The sequence below is a fragment of the Nesoenas mayeri genome (assembly GCF_963082525.1).
Source record: "Nesoenas mayeri genome assembly, chromosome: 3".
Lineage (NCBI taxonomy): Eukaryota > Metazoa > Chordata > Aves > Columbiformes > Columbidae > Nesoenas > Nesoenas mayeri.
Window position 1 is genome coordinate 85,922,369 of NC_137544.1, and position 15,946 is coordinate 85,938,314.

At 42.4% G+C, this 15,946-nt stretch overlaps 1 protein-coding gene across 7 annotated transcripts in view; it reads left to right on the top strand.

Moving 5' to 3' along the window:
* The first annotated feature begins 1,165 nt into the window (after positions 1-1,165).
* BIRC6 (baculoviral IAP repeat containing 6) overlaps positions 1,166-15,946 on the top strand; it is a 184,711-nt gene continuing 169,930 nt past the window's right edge. For all 7 annotated transcript variants that reach the window (XM_080342353.1, XM_080342357.1, XM_080342355.1 and 4 more), the window contains exon 1: positions 1,166-1,570. In XM_080342353.1, coding sequence (XP_080198479.1) covers positions 1,312-1,570 — 259 coding nt within the window. In that variant the 5' untranslated portion in view covers positions 1,166-1,311. The remainder of the gene's footprint in view (positions 1,571-15,946) is intronic.

A 15,946-nucleotide genomic window follows, 5' to 3' on the forward strand; every position in this document is an offset into this window, starting at 1 on the left:
GTATTTGAAACTTCAATATATTTAAGACCATCAGTTACCTAAAAGCTTTCTCAAATATTTTTGCAGAACGTGCTACTTAAAAGAATGCCTACAGGTGGTCTTGGGTATACAAGTTGTTATTCTAGTGGGTGAAAAGGAACAATACAAAAGGTTTTATCATAGTTATGTCATTTTTGAAGCATAGTGAATACTGCTTCACACCATGGATGCTCTCGTGAGAAGAACGACTCCACCTCTTCTATTTGGGGTGAACAACTCATTCTTGAACCATTGTATTCACACAGGGGACCCCGCCCCCGGGGACCCCAACCCCGCCCCCCCGGAATGACCGAGCCCCGTCCCGGCCCCGCCGGGACACCCTCCCCAAGAGCCGAGTTCGTTCGGAAGGCAGGCTGCAGCAGACAAGCGCTTTTCACTTGGTACCAAAGCTGGAGGCAACTTCATCAACGGGTCTCACATCACTCACAAAGTACAGAAGAGCCCCTGAGCCAGAGCAGGCAAATGAAATCCCCGCTCCGGTGCTCCCGAGGCGGGAGGGCCGGCCGGGGGCGCTCGGGCCCCGCAGGGAACGCAGCCGGAAGAGAGGAATGACGCCGACTCCTCAGAGGACCGGCCGCCCGCCCTGCAGCTGAAACCTCCCGCCGCCAGCCCGGGGCCGGGGCCCGGCACCGCCGCCCCCTCTGCCGGCAAGGCCAAGGGGCCCGGCACCGCCGCCCCTCTCTGCCGGCAAGGCCAAGGGGCCCGGCACCGCCGCCCCCTCTGCCGGCAAGGCCAAGGGGCCCGGCACCGCCGCCCCTCTCTGCCGGCAAGGCCAAGGGGCCCGGCACCGCCGCCCCCTCTGCCGGCAAGGCCAAGGGGCCCCGCACCGCCGCCCCTCTCTGCCGGCAAGGCCAAGCCCGCGCGGGGCGGCACCCGCGGGGCCGTGCCCGAGGCCGCATGGAGGGGCCGCGCGCCGCCCGGGCCGCGCGCAAGGAGGCGGGTACCCGCCGCCGCACGCGCGTGGAGGTGGGAGGGAGAAGACGCGGCCGCGCGCGCGCAGCGGAGCCCCGCCCCCGTCCCTGGCGCCCCGCCCTTCTCCGTGAGGAGCGGCCCTGGCTTCTCCTCCCCCCTCCCCCACACACACTGTCAGGCCGGCGGGCCGTTCCGCATCCGGCGCGGTTGTGTCACTTCCTGCTCACGCTGGCGCTCTCCCTTTCCCCCTCTCCCCGGACCCGGATGGTGACTGGCGGCGGCGGCGGCTCTAGGGACTGTCAGTGAGCGGCTCCCCCCGGGCCTCTTGTCCTGAGGGCGGCGGCGGCAGCGGCCGGCAAGATGGCTGCGGCGGCCTCCTGCTCTTCGGCGGCGGCGCCGCCGGCCGGGCCCGGGCCCGGGCCCGGGCCGGTGTCGGCCGGGCCGGGCTCCTGCGAGTGGCTGCTGCTGCGGGACGGCTGCCTGCGCTGCGACGCCGACGGGCTCTGCAGCCTGTGCTACCACCCGGCGCTCAACGCCATCCTGGCCGTGACCGCTCGCGGCGCCATCAAAGTCATCGACGGCACCTCGGGGGCCACGCTGCAGGCCTCGGCTCTCAACGGTGAGCGCGGGGCCCCCGCGGCCTGCCGGGCCCCTCGGCCGCGGCCCGGGCGGCGGGAGGAGCGGGCCGTGGCAGCGCCCGGGGCGGCTGCAGGTCACGATCGCGGCGCTGCGGAGCCGCGGGGGGGGGCGGGCCGGAGGCTCGCCTCAAAACAGGTGTCATGGCGGGCGAGGGGTTTCTGCGGGGAGAGGCCGGGCTTGGTTCGGGCTCTCGCTGCCGCGGGGCTGCCTCTGGCTGCTTTTCACCCCTTCTTGTTCTTCAAGCCTGAGCGGTTCCCACGACATGCTCGTGTAGGCAGCATTTTCCTTAGTAAAATGTATTTGTGTGGTTGCTGAAAGATTAAATGGGGATGGAAGACTATGATGTATAGGCCTGTATTTTTTTATTTGATTTTCTCGGGTGTTCTTGTGAATGACATAACGCTGAACCTTCTAAATAGTAGAAAACCATGCTATGAACAATAGGCATAGTTCTAGTTCTTATTGATATGTGATACTGTAGTAATTTATTTATTGAGCCTTAATCAATGTGTTTGTTAAGAAGGCTTATTTCTTAAAAGTGTCATTTGTCTTCTAGCTCAGAATTATTTAAGAACAGAATCTGTCATAAAGTTAGTTGATAGTACATTTTCAGAATTACTTGTGTAGTTCTTCAGGCTCCTGAGTATCTTGACTGATGCTAGTAACAGGATCCTTGCTATTATGTTAAAGAGGCATGGTTACGTACTGACTTCGTGGAGGCTAAGACTGTAGTATCTCTATAACTGTGAAACTGTGAAGCAACTTTCTTGGTTGCCCATTAATGTTTTTACGCTCCTAACAAAGTAGCTCTGTAGAAAAAGGTCTATATGCCATTAACAGCTTTTGTCTCTCCTTCATGAATGGTTCTTAAACTGTGGTACCGGTCAGAATATTGCCGAGGGGTAGGAAGGATTATTTGGTATGTGGTGAGACCAGCCCTTGGCATAGAAAGATACGCCTCTTGCTAGTTGTGCATTTCCATGTTCAGGTTCTCCTTACAGTTATGTGTTGCTGATAAGATCTAGCTTTGCTGAGTGGTGGTAGTGAAAGGTTGATGTTTGCCACCTGCATGTGGTATAGTAATGTCAAGAAATGTACGGAGATGCCATAGTCCGGGCAACATGTATACTTTCACCTTGAAAACGAGCAACTGTATTACAATGTCAAACTGAAGAGAACAGGACAAAAACCAGTTGGTACTTTGTTAAGTGCAAAGGTTAAGTGTTTGGGACAATAGTAAAAAAAGTGTTGTGGAATTATTAAGAAGGAGTCATCTGCTTTTGTTGTCAGTTGTTTTTATTGAAAATGAGACTCCTATGTGGTGTTTCCTGCTTTGTTCAGAATTCAGATCACTCTGCTTTTATAATTCCCTTTATTCTACTGTGTTATCGCCTAAAGTGCTTTTTTTTTTGTTAAATTAATAACTTCATTTTGTACTTTTCTTCAAGCTGTTTCCAGAATGTTGAGAGTTGCTTTTAAGTTGTAAGTGAATTGGGCATAAATCGAGGACTTAATTTGTAATTGGTTGTCTGTGTAGGAGATATTTAATTCCCATGAACAGAAAAAGAAGTGAGTGGTGAATCAAAGCCTAAGCTGTTGTTTTACACTTTTCTGTGATAGAATACTTGCAAGGGATTTGATTTAGTATTCAAAACGCTAATGGCAGCTCCCCCCTAAATAGTAACTATTTAAAAATAATGTATTGCTTTGCCTCTGCCATGTACAGTCACGTATACTTCCTTCAGTGTCAGCCTTATCTGTGACAGCATGACTGTAAAAGGTGGATTCTACTCCTCCTCACAAGAAACAACAAAATTGCTTGTAATCTATCCAGATTTTATCTGTGCAATATAGCTGATGATTACGTTACTGGGGAAAAAAAAAATATAACCTTAGTTTAGTTTTAATAAACTTTAAATCAGTTTCCTGATTCAGACTGACCTGTCAGAAGTCTGGTTCATCTCAGCAGCTGGTGTCTGTTTGGGCTGTTAGCAACCGTGTTCACTGTTGTTCTCTCCCTCTTCAGCCCTTCTTTGAGAAGATGAGGAAGAGGGAATTCAACTGTTCTCTGGTATCTGCCTACTTTGTACAGTGTGAGCTCTTTTAATGTAGCAGAGTAGCAGTTGGACACTCAGACCTGTAGATAACTCTGTCCCTGCTCCCTCCCCTGCCATAAATGACAGGTCAAAGGATATTGTTGCTTCAAGGAGTTCTGGTGCTATGACTAAAAGTAGAGTCCCTAGGAATTAAAACTGCTTGTCTTGGGAGACTGCTTGTCCCCTTTGGTAACTGGGGCTGCAGGTCTTTAGCCCTGCCAAAAGATTTGTATTGGACAGAAATGCTGTTGCTCATTACCCAAGGGAAAACAAAACATTGCAGGCCTTGCTTTCTAGAAAGCAGAGCAGATCCCTCGTCAAGGGATGGAGAGGGGGGAGAAAGGGAAACACCACCAAGCCTCAGTGTCGCTTTTGTTTGCAGTTGCAATTCACTGCAGCAATACATTAAGCTTTGAGCTCCTTCTCAGTGAAAAAACTGAACCTGTGGAATACTGAATCTGGTAGAGCAGTGGAGGCTGCCTGCCTTCCTTAGAATGTAAATGCAGATTGCTTGCTGTGTTGTGTAAAAGAGCAAGACAAAGGATTCACAGCCAAAAGACAGTGCAGTTATAGATCAGATCCAAATGTGAGGATGTGGTCTCTGGTCTGTATGCTTCAGTTTTTCATGTGAGCATCATTGGTGTGATGTACGTCCTGATCCAGGGATTGTTCTTCTGAGCCCAAACTGTAGGAATCCACTGTGGATTATGATTATTATTGTACCACGCTGAATCTTCATCGGATCTATCTCTTCGAAGTGTGTGTTTGTGTTTAATCTGTATCTTGTGTGGGCACTGTAGGCCTATTCAAGAGGGCCAGGTGGTCATTTGCAACAGCCCAGAGCATGGTAGTAAGAGCACCATTGGTATGGGGAAAATCAGGTGGCCCTTTAAGACTGATATTTGTTTTACCTGGTCATGAGATTGTCCTTTTTATTCTGCTATGGCTGTTGCATGCACACCATGCACTTCAGAGAGCCAGACTGGAAGTGCAAGGACAATTCTTGTGATTACTGGATACTATGTATTTTTATGTGTTTGCTAGTAGTAGTTGGTCAGGACAAGTTTTGAATCTGTAATCAAGTACTTTATTTTCCTTCTTAGGCATTTAAATATTTGTATACATTCAGTTTCAAGTTGAACACTGGTAGCCAAAGAGTATGAATGATCAATCTCCAAACACAGCACTAAGGAATAAGCCTTTGCCTAAAAAAAACAGACAGAAAAAATCCAAAGAATCAAACCAAATTTTCAGAATATGGAGTGACTCTCTTAGTGTTCCTAGTGATGTTTGATTTATCAGTTCCTTCTATTTACAAGTAAAATAAGAAAACTCCTTGAACTGGGAGAGTGCTGTAATTCCCAGAGAAGCTTGGCCAGGAACACAATAAGAAACTGAAATGTACTGTCAGGTGGAAAGTGACCATCTTGAATGTTTCTGTAGGTTTTTCTAGATTAACTTGGCGTAGCAATAGCTTCAGAGTCTTGTTTGTGAAAATGCACACTGTTTCATAGCTAAAGCCTTCTAAATTTCTATAGAGGCCCTAACAGTAATTAAAATACAGACTTCTGAATCCATAGAGGGAAGGATGTTTTCATTGCATGTATGTACAAGTTCCTGTAGGGGAAACAGAGTCTCTACATTATCACCAGAGGCCCTCAACTGCTGTTCCTCCAAGAGAAGAATTTAGAAGGAAATAGATCCCAGCTGAGGGGGCTCACCTGTGCCAGCAAGTTCAGCACCATTGTCTACTTGTCAGTGTTCCCTTTTGGAAAGTCCTGTTTGTCTTCAGCTGGATCATTTTGAATTACGGAGACTTGGAAATCTATCAATGGATGTCTGGTTCTGTTTCTCTTTGACTCCTTTCCATGTGATGCAGGAGGCAAAACAAGAAGAAAAGATGCTTTTTTGTAGCTTGGAAGTTGTAGCGGGAGTGTACACTTCTCTTAATCTCTAGGAAGAAACTGTTGAGGTACTCTGACATCCAGTTCTAGGCTTGAATTATTTGAAGATATCATCATCATCATCAATTTCAACTGTTTCAAGCTCACTGTGGTAATACTGCTCAAGTTGTCTTCTTCATTCCTCAGAATTGAGGCAAGTTTCTTTGTCTTCTTGGCTCGTATTTTAATTTGTTCAATTATGAGATACAAAAATATTAATTATGAAGGCCGTTGCTATTAATGGAATTTTGTCCTTGTTTTTTTCCTCATTGCATGGGGAGTACTGTCAAACATCTAGTGATCTGCTGCAGCCCCCCTTGCCCTTGAGTATACGTGTTTGACGATGCTAATCTGGGTAAAATGCTTCTCAAAGAGATCATTCTATTGATTTATGTGATCTTAAGGTCATTCATGAGGAGCCTTAAGCACTGGAAAAAACAAAATAGGACAATTGTTGATTTGAGCTCAGCGTTTGATACCAATAAAGACTCTAGATCTCTGTGTACTCCATTTGTTCTGCTAGTTTAATCAGAGTATGTCAGATATCCCTTTTTACTTGTTATGCATCTTGCCAGGCTGTCAAGATGTTGTTAATTGCTATTTCCAGGCTCTTTGGAAGCACATCTGGATTATCTTCTGCAGAAGCTAAAAAGAGTAAGAATAGAGATCTCTTTGCATGTGTTTAAAGGGTTGTTTGCATTACTGTGCTTATTGCAGGGATCCCAGAAGTAACAACAGAAAGCAATGCAGGCATATGTTAAGTTGCAAGGCAAGATACCACAATATTTTTTTATTTTATTGCTAGATCATTCATATTTGGACTGATGGATTCATGGCTGTCAATGTAACAGTAGTGCTGTATTGTTAAAGGTTACAGAATGCTTTTATGTCAGATAATGAGAAATTGTCTAGCTCTCTGCAAATGGACTCTGAAAAAGATCTTCTGCAGGAAGATTTATCTTGAAATGTTTCTTACTGTCCCGAAGAGGAATTACTGTGCCCTGCATCAGGGATTTGAACTTTGACTTCCTCCCCTGTTCCACCTCACAAGTAGCTAAGGTATTCATAATTGATATGAAGAATCCTCAGGAAAATACTGATTTTCAGCTTCAGTGCTGATTGTGGTCCAACTTTGGTCAAGACAGCTTTTAATATGTTTATGTGATAAACTCTTCAGCTCAGCTACCAATCATGTTGTGTACTGCATCACATAAAATTTAGAAGAAACTTGGCAGAAATATGTTCTGGCAGATAGAATTGATTAGTTCAAGTCCAGAACATTACGAGAAAAAGCAGGTAAATCTCAGATGGACTTGAAGTAATGCAAACATGGAGAACATTTTTGCTTTGGATTGCCCAGCTTAGTAATCTTCAGAAGCTCCAATCTTTTTACTATTCTGAACATCATGGTCATCAGTGGTTTGCATTTCGTGTGCTCTGCTGTCCTATAATTGGTCTTTTCTAGCAGCCAACAGTAATGTTAGCTGGCTCAGTAGAACCTCTTTCTGAGTCTTTAGTTATATTGTTTATAAAATATTTTTATGGTTACTATTGCATTAGTCTCCATAACTTGAGCTTAAGTGAAATTAAACATCTAGGGTTTTATGAGGCTGAGTATAAGAAAAATCTGTCCTAGACTGAAGATTCACCTTAGTTGTTTCTTTCAAGCTTTTAATAGCTATTATGTCTGGGTTTTTTTCATATGGTCCTGATCTGTTATTTGAGGTTGTATTTCTGAGTTTCTTTCAAATCAGGAAACAAAGCTGCACATCCTTGCTGTTACAAGGATTCTTTAGTTTTCCCTGAACAGCATGACATACTTCAAAAATGCTTCTTAGACTGTCTTGGAGATGGTGATTAGGCTTAAAACCATGTGGACTCTTGGACAACTTTTGAGCATCGCAGTCTGTCCTAGGTCATGTTATGAGATAGCTTGTTGGATCTTGCCTATTCCATTGGAATCAGTAGCTCCTCGACATAATTTAATTTTAAAATGTACACATGGATCCATTCACTGTCCTGATGGTTCCTAAGTGATGCCACAGTATTGCTTTCTGCTGTTAGAAAGCTGTCCTTTAAATAGTTAATACTCTCTTAATTACAATGGCTGCTTGCAGTCACCAGGTGAGTGCTTATTACTGAGTGGACAGTTAGGAAAGAACAGCCAGTTGTCCTTATTTCTTCCATTTGTGAAGTGCATCTGGATACCAAAACTTGCAGCTTCTTCTGTTTTTTTGTGGAGTCAAATAGTGGATTGTGTATTGGCCCAGTTTCTTTGCTGCCTTGGCTTTGGGAAGGGTATGAAGATTTGTTAAGGATCTAGCGCACACTGCTAGTCAAAAATTAGGCAGGAATTCCCGTATATGCAAAACATTTATTTTGAAGATTTGCATGTATGGTAGGGGAAGGAGCAGATAAGGATGCTGCACAAGAAGCAGGGGAGAAAAAGCAGCTTTTGTTTTACAGCTTACATTAAAAGTGTAAAATTATGGAAATAATAACTGTCACATTAATGTAAACACTATTTTATTGATAATTTTTTAAGGTGTAACTTAAGAGAGGAGGGAATTTCTGCATCAGTTAAGTAGTCTTGAAAATTAGTAACATTAGTGAAAACACATATCCAGTCTGAAGTGCTGGTTAATGAAGGCTTGCATGGCATACAGTCTGTTGGCAGGTCTTCAGGGCCCCTGCACAGTTTATGGAGGGAAAACTGATCCACTGCACTCTCCTGACCTGAGTGTGAAACAAATAGGACCTCATCTGAGCATTTGGCAGCTGTAGGAAAAGAGTTTGATAAACTAGAGGTCACAGAGACTCTATCATGAAAAACTCCTTATGAGAAGGAAGAGCTGTGAGAGTGAGGATGGGACTGAGAGCTATGATGGAGTAGCTGGATGACAATGGGGAAAGGGTTAGAAAGGGTTAGGGAAGTGGGGAGCTGGGGAGGTGGCAGTGAAGAGTGGGAAGATAGGGAGTGTTTTATTGGCGAGCAAGAAGGCGCTGTGGCTTTTGTGAGATACTGTGGCAGACTTAGTTGACCTGTCTTCTACAAGATCCTAGATTCATGTTGTGATGTAAATGATTACATGCAACATGCTTGATAGCCTTTTTTTTAATAGTGTGGCTGTTTTGTTTGTTTTTCTGTTTCCTGTAGCTTTTATAAGTCAAAATTAACTAGACTAGTTTTGTCAACAGCTAATCTTAGGTTCCCTATCCATTCAGTACAGAGAAAGGAAGAGTCCTTACTCTGAACTTTTGGAGGAACCTGCTTCCCGTTACCTATAGAAGGAGCCTGGCAAGACTAGTCTTACACAAGGCTTAAGTGAGCTTTTCTGAATGTCCACTTTTAGTGACAGAACTAAAGTTAAACTTAACATAGTCACCATGTTCAAGTATTCCTGTGCTGCAGATAGTGGTCTTAAACATACAAGAGGTCTTTAGTTTTGCCACCTTCTCTAAAGAATTTGAAAAGGTGTCCTAAAGAATAGTTTCACTTTTAAATATAACAACTATTAATGGATCTAGTCTGTTCTATTTCAGCTTTCCTATGTAGAAACAGTTGTTAGGAGAACATCAGGATGCATTTAATTCATCTGAAGTACTCATAAGAACTTAGTGGAGTTGGAGCCTGCTGTACTGGGCTCTTAATTGACTCATAATACCAGAATGAGATCTTGGAGTTGTGCTAGAAATGTGAAATACCAGCTACAGTCTCAGTTGTTGTCGTATAAGCAATTACTAGAGAAGTTGTCAAGAACCCAGCTGAGAATATAAGTCCATTTCAATGCCTCTATGTGTGTAATTTTGATATTTCCATCTCAAAAAAAGTATAAAAGAAGTAGAAACAGAAGGTGTGGATTGTTAATGTATGTGAGACAGCATTCAACTAGATAAAGATGGTGGTGGGGATGATTTGGAATGGAGAGGTAGGACAGCGAGGGAGGCAAAATTCTGGATGTGTGAAAAATGTAAATTTGGAGTTGATTGTCTCTTCTAGAATAAGAGCTGAGGCCATCAAAAGAAGTAACTGAGAAACAGTAAAAATATGGAGGTCCTGGCTACAGAACATTGAGGAAGTACACATGTTGGAAATACATGTTTGTGAAAGTACAACAGTGTTGGACAAACTAATGGAAGAACAACTTATCAAAGATAATTATACGTAAAAAGAATCACTTTTAGCTCAGAAGGTCCCCGAGCACGAACTAGCAGGGGCTGAGTGTTGCAGGAAAGTACCATTGTATACCTAGCCTTTCTTAAAGTCTTCACTAACCACTTGGTTTAGACCACTGTCTTGGACAAAATGTGGGCTTATGCAGATTTTCCTCTGAATCTGGTTTGGTTGCTTGTGTGTTCAGGGTTGTATATCCTTCAAAGTACTGTCAAAAAAGAGAAAGATAGGTAGTAACTCAGCAGTCTTAACATAGCTGTCAAACTGCTGCTACAGTAATGGAAGATTGCTGTTAGATTTCCTCCTAAACCCTTTTTTCTGCATTTTAAACAAGCCCAGTTATCTCAGTATTTCTTTTCCTGTTGTATGCTCCAGTCCTCTAATTATTTCCCCTTTGTGGGACTTTTATATATGTACTGGTATCTCAGATTGAGGACCAAAGCCAGACTTGGTATTCTGGATGTCGGCTCAAAATTGCTGAGTGGAGGAGACAAGGCTGTTCCCTGATGTACTGCCTGGGTGATTCCCTGCATGGTAGCAGATTGTTGCTGCAGGGATGCATTGCTGTCTCTTGTTCAGCCTGCCCATCAGGATTCCCGAGTTTTTTCTTTCCGGTTGCCATCTAGACAGTTGGTCCCCAGCTTCTGTTCATGTATGGGGTTATATTCTGTACCAGATGCAGGACTTTGCATGTCTTTGAACTCCAGGAGATTTGTGTCAAGCTATTTCTCTGGCTTTTTGAGATCCTTTTAAAAGGCAGCTGGGTATTCCTGCCATTTAATACATTGGTTGCCCTCAGTCGCCTCCCGTTTGGTGTCATCCAGTCTTGCAAAAGGTGCAGTCTGTCCCATCATTCAAGCCATTGATGAAAACAAGAAACTGTACCAAGCTTTGCTGAATGCCGCTCATAACTGGCTGCCAGGTAGGTGTTGAACTTGACACATGAAGGTCTAGCCAGTTTTTCACTTCCCTTGTAGCCCACCCATCTGCTTTTGAGAACTTTCTGCTTCTCCCAGCTTGATGTTTTGGAAGCTTCTTATAATATTGGGGCTTGGTGGCAGCAGGGGGAAGCTACACCATTTCCTGCCAAACAGTCTTGGGAGTTTAAAAAGTGCCATAACTGGAGATGTTTTCTCCTGTTACAGAGACTGCAGGATACATAGTGGGTGGACACACGTGCTTTACCCACTTTACTGACAAAAAGAGGAACTGTTGGTAAAATTTCATCTGGCAAAGTTTCTTTGTTGTCAAATGCTGTGATGGGAATTTCTCTTGAAGAGCGGGAACTTCCTGTTGGTGAGCTGTGAGGTATTCCTTGCCTGCCTCTGCTTCTGGGTGGATGCTATGGAATCTGTCTGCAATTTCTGAGAGACATCTTTGCTAAACACTTTTAATCATAGTTTTTCACTTTGAGAAAAATTTTGAAGACGACACTGTCCTCCCTGAGGTGTTTACAAGAGAATTGCAGGGATTTAAATTTTCACAATTTACCTGAGTTTGCCAGAAGGATTGTAGAATACCTTGTGAAAGCTTTCATAATTTGTTCTTGGGATAATGGTATAAAGTTCTGTGAGCCATTGTGTTCTGTACAGCATGCAAGGCAACAGTAATGTTAGATACATGGAGATCTGAAACAACAGAAAGAGCGCGGGCACAAAGAGCTCACCAGTGTCTTCCTGCTGATTCAGTCTTGGTTTAAGTCTGTAGAGTGGAAGATGACCCTGTGCCTGCAAAGCTAGTGAGATATGAACTCCCTTGATCTTAGTCAGTTTTTGTTTATATCCTGGAACCTTTTAAGTGTTAATGTCAGCTTCTGTTCGTATTTGCTTGATCAGACACATCTAGTTAATATTCATGTGGCAGTCTCCAATGCTTTGGCCCAGATAATGCATCTTCCTACTCTAATAAGGATTATTAGAACCAGCTAGCATATAATGAAACTGATTCTGAAACAATTCTGTTGTGTTTGTTGCTAAAGGAAAAGATAAACTGTGGATCATGTGTCTTGATTAACTATATCTGGTTTGGGCAAATAAGGGAGTTTCAAGGTGCTTTGTTATGTTAAGCTGGGTATTTCTGCTGCCTTTAGCATTTTTTCTGTTTGGAGAACAGTTTTCATTTTCTTTCCTGTTTCAGCTCTGGATGTGTCTATGCTTTATTCAGTCATTTTGGACTGCTTGTCCAGGTGAAGTGTCAGATGGAGGTGTGTGTGTGTAGTGAAATCTAGAAGAGAAAATATTGCTTGTGTATAGCTGGTTTAGGCCTGTCTGTATCATTCATCTAAAAAAACAACTTGAACTTGTTTTCATCCAATAAATTCCTTTCCATCTTTTCCTCAAGTCTGAGAGTGCTCTTGTTTTAGGAAAGGAGGGACCCTTGGAGTGTCTTCCTGGTGGCAGCAGAGTGCTTTGCTGAGGTGATGTTTAGAGCTAAAAAGGGGCTTGGCCTGGACTTGGAAGATAAAACTGCACTGCTGAAGTTTCCTCTGAAGATGTAGGTGAGGAGGAGAAGAGGAGGAACAAGAGAGAATCTGTACCTGATAAATTCAGCAATGATGAGCAGTCATGGCCTGGTTTGGCCATGTCATAGCCACCTTGTGTTCCAAAATGTTCATAACCACCATGTCTTTGTTTCCTTTGGGAGCCACTGATGTAAAACAATTTAGAGACAACTTCGTAATTTTTAAACCAGAACTTGCAGTCGTTGCTTTTTGTCTTCTTTTCTGTAAAAATGTTACCCTTTGCAACTAATCCATAGTTGTGATTTTATGTAGTATTAGTTCAAAGTAGTTTCCTGCAAGTACAGCAAGTTACGACTGCAAGTTAAAATCTAAGATAGGTGTTTATTTGTAGTGTGAATTTCCTCAAACTGCAAGTGTTCTGATATACTTGCCTTGGCAAACTTGTGTTACTTAGGTAGCATATAATGAGATATTATGCTTCCTAGCTGCATTTTTTAGTTGTTTTTATGATTATGTGAAACTGTAGCAATAGGAAGGGTACTTACCTTACAGCAAATGAGGACAACTGGTACATACGTTTTTTTAATCCCAGGTACATGTGAAAAATGTGTGAGAAGTAGCTGAGCAATGTCCTGGCAAGAAGCATTTTTGTCTTAATGGCAAGGATAGTTTTTCTGTCTGCTAGCCTGACTTCTGGAAGGAGAATTTCACACAGCATATTACCATGAGTGACAATATCTCCTAAACTTCAAGCTTTGCACCCACACTTCACAATAGAAAGGGGAAAATTAAGAATTTATTTTTAATTTTAACAGTGAATTTTAAGGATTTCTACAGTTGTACTCTTCCCTTTTCTTGAGTTTTGGGATTTTCTTGCCTTTAAATATCTTGCTGTTCAAATCTAATGATACAAAGTTAATAGAATAGATAGAGCTTTTAATCTCCTGAAACTTTTTCCATTTATCTTCTCAGGGTTTGAAATGAGTGCTGACATACTGTTTGGATATTCTCATTTAAATTGCAAGTGTAAAAACCTGTATCAGTGCACATAATGTGTGCATTTTGCTGGGCTGATGGGATTTCTGTTTCTCAAAAAAGTCTTACTTTAATTCTTAATCTAAAGACCTAGTTGCATTCACAGGTCAAAGTTATGGTTGTTCCTGTAGGTATTTGCTTGGTCTTGGATATTAGCATTATGGAATTAGTGCTATGATGTGCGTGTGTACCACTCTCACTTTATAGCTGAAGATAAAAGTATTAATTCACCGTCATCTAGAAACTATTTGGGGTTTTTTTGTTTGCTGTGCATTGGGAGCTTCTTGTCAAGAGAATTGCTGACTTTATGATATGTTTTAGTACCATTACTGGCTAGCAGTTTTCAAGGCAAATTAACTTTTTTTTCAGTATTTGAAAAGATCAAAGGTGTTACTATCAACATTAACCTACATTTCTTTATGATGGTGGCCACATATATTCAGGTGACAGCCACTTTCTCTTCAGCTCTAAAGCTTTTAGGCTAAAGCTATCTATAGCAGAGAAATGGAGACAAGCTTTTTCATTTGTCTACTTCTTGAAATGCGAGGCTAATTCTCTAATTAGTTTGTTTCATCTTAGTGACTGCAGAAAAGGGGGCCCAATAGATGCTGCTTAGACTGTTATATATTCTTCAGATAAGTTTTTTTTGTAATATTTTTTGTAGGTCCAATTTTGTTCACAGGAAACTGCTAATCTCTGTTCTGTATTCTTTGAAACAAAGAAGGAAGGAGGATGTTCAAATTCTCAAATTCTTAATTTCTGCAATCTGATGTTTATTTGCTTTTGGTTTAAGTTTTCAGGTTATTCATTCTAAGGTTGCTATAGGTGACATGCCATATTGTAGTATGCTATTGGGCTTACACTTCTAGCATGCTGGCAGCCTGTCAGGTTTTCTTATAGGAACTTACAAAAGGCTTAATGACGTCCTTGCGAGTTGTTTTGGTTTTAATCCTATACAGATACACTGGAGATATTGAGAGAAGTTAGGATCCACTTGCACCAAGACTGAAAAGCAAAATTGTTAAAAACTTTGATTGTTTCTCCTTCCAGCACCCAAAATAAGTTACAACTGAAGGAACTAGGGCTAAAATGGGGATAAAAATTGGATTTTAATGATCTGGCTTAAGTCATTTAGTGAGTTTATGTGAAACTTTTGAACTGTGACTTATGAAGTTGTAGATCTCTACTTATTGCTAGTAAACTTAGCCAAGCTGGATAGCCAGGACATAATGTTCTGATGCCACCAGTAGATTTTTCAAAGGATACCAGTCCGAGTAATTTTGCACATTGTAAAACCTTGATCCTGAGTTAGAAAGGACCCTTCTGACAGTGCTTTGAGGATGATTAAACTCCTTAGGCATTTCTTCTACAGTGGTGACTTCTTCTATAGTGGTGACTTCTAAATTCTTCAGTTTCCTGGTTCTCAACCTACTGTTTTAATCATATGGCCAGCCATATGTGAACTATAATGTCATTCGTTACTAGCGGTAGAACCATCTTGAAATGTGTTTTCTGAACTTCAAAATTAAACTCATAAGTTTGCAAAATAGCTTGTGAACAGTTAAGAGGCTATTCAAAGTGTAAACCAGTCAGCTGTGTTTCCCAGGGTGTTGGAATGACACTAAATGTTGATTCAGTCATTGCCTTGAAGCTCCATCATGCTTTGAATAGAATACAGCTGGCAATTGTAAGTAACTTTCTAGAGATAGTTTGGCCAAAGTCTTTCTGTTAATGTAACCAACCAACGTATTAACCAGCACAGTGAGAATCACAGCTGCCAGGCCATGTATTTTGTGCTGTAGTTATAACTTTTTGTTTTCTTTCTTAACGGACCAGAATTATTATGTTAATTAGGTTTGTTACCTACCTCATTAGTAATCTTCATTGGTGCCTAAAACTTGTGACTACTTACACAGAGGATATTAGTTAGCCATTTTGTGGTTTAGACATGAAATTTCCCTAACTTCACTACAGAAATGATAAGGGTGGTTGGCACTGCAAGAAAAGGTGAGCTGCTTCTCCCATTTTCTCTGGGAAGGAGAAGAAAGTATCCTGAGGCGATCCATCACTTGGATCACACTGAATAGACTGCAATCACCATGTGAATCTACTGAGGTTTCTAATTTAGGGCATCAGATACCTTTCAGTTTATTTGCGTAATAGATACTGTACATCGTTGAAACTAATGAAGATGTTAAAACTTGTGTTTGAATTTTTGTTGAACAGTTATTTTTCTGTAGAGTGACTTACCCCCTTGCCTGCAGCTGTGTTGTCTTTAGAAAGTCTTGTGTGAGGAACTCCAACGTATTGGCAAAAACACAGTTTGAAACTAGTTGATTTGCCATTCAGAGGACCTTTTTTTGTTGAGCTAGGACTGACAACTTCACAACTATCAAGTGATTCCAGGCCTCTTGAAGTGTTTCTAACTGTTACAGCAATGATTGCAATTGCAGTATACTTCATGCAGGCAAAGGCATATGTCCTATATTTTGAGAGTATATGAGTCATTGTTTCCAACATTTTGGTGAGAAGGGCAGCTGACAACTATTCTTGACCTGAGCTTTCAAGAGAGGATACAACAAATGCAGTGTGCTCAGACTGATGTGCCCTATATTTGGAGAAGTTTTAATATGTATTTAACTGTATA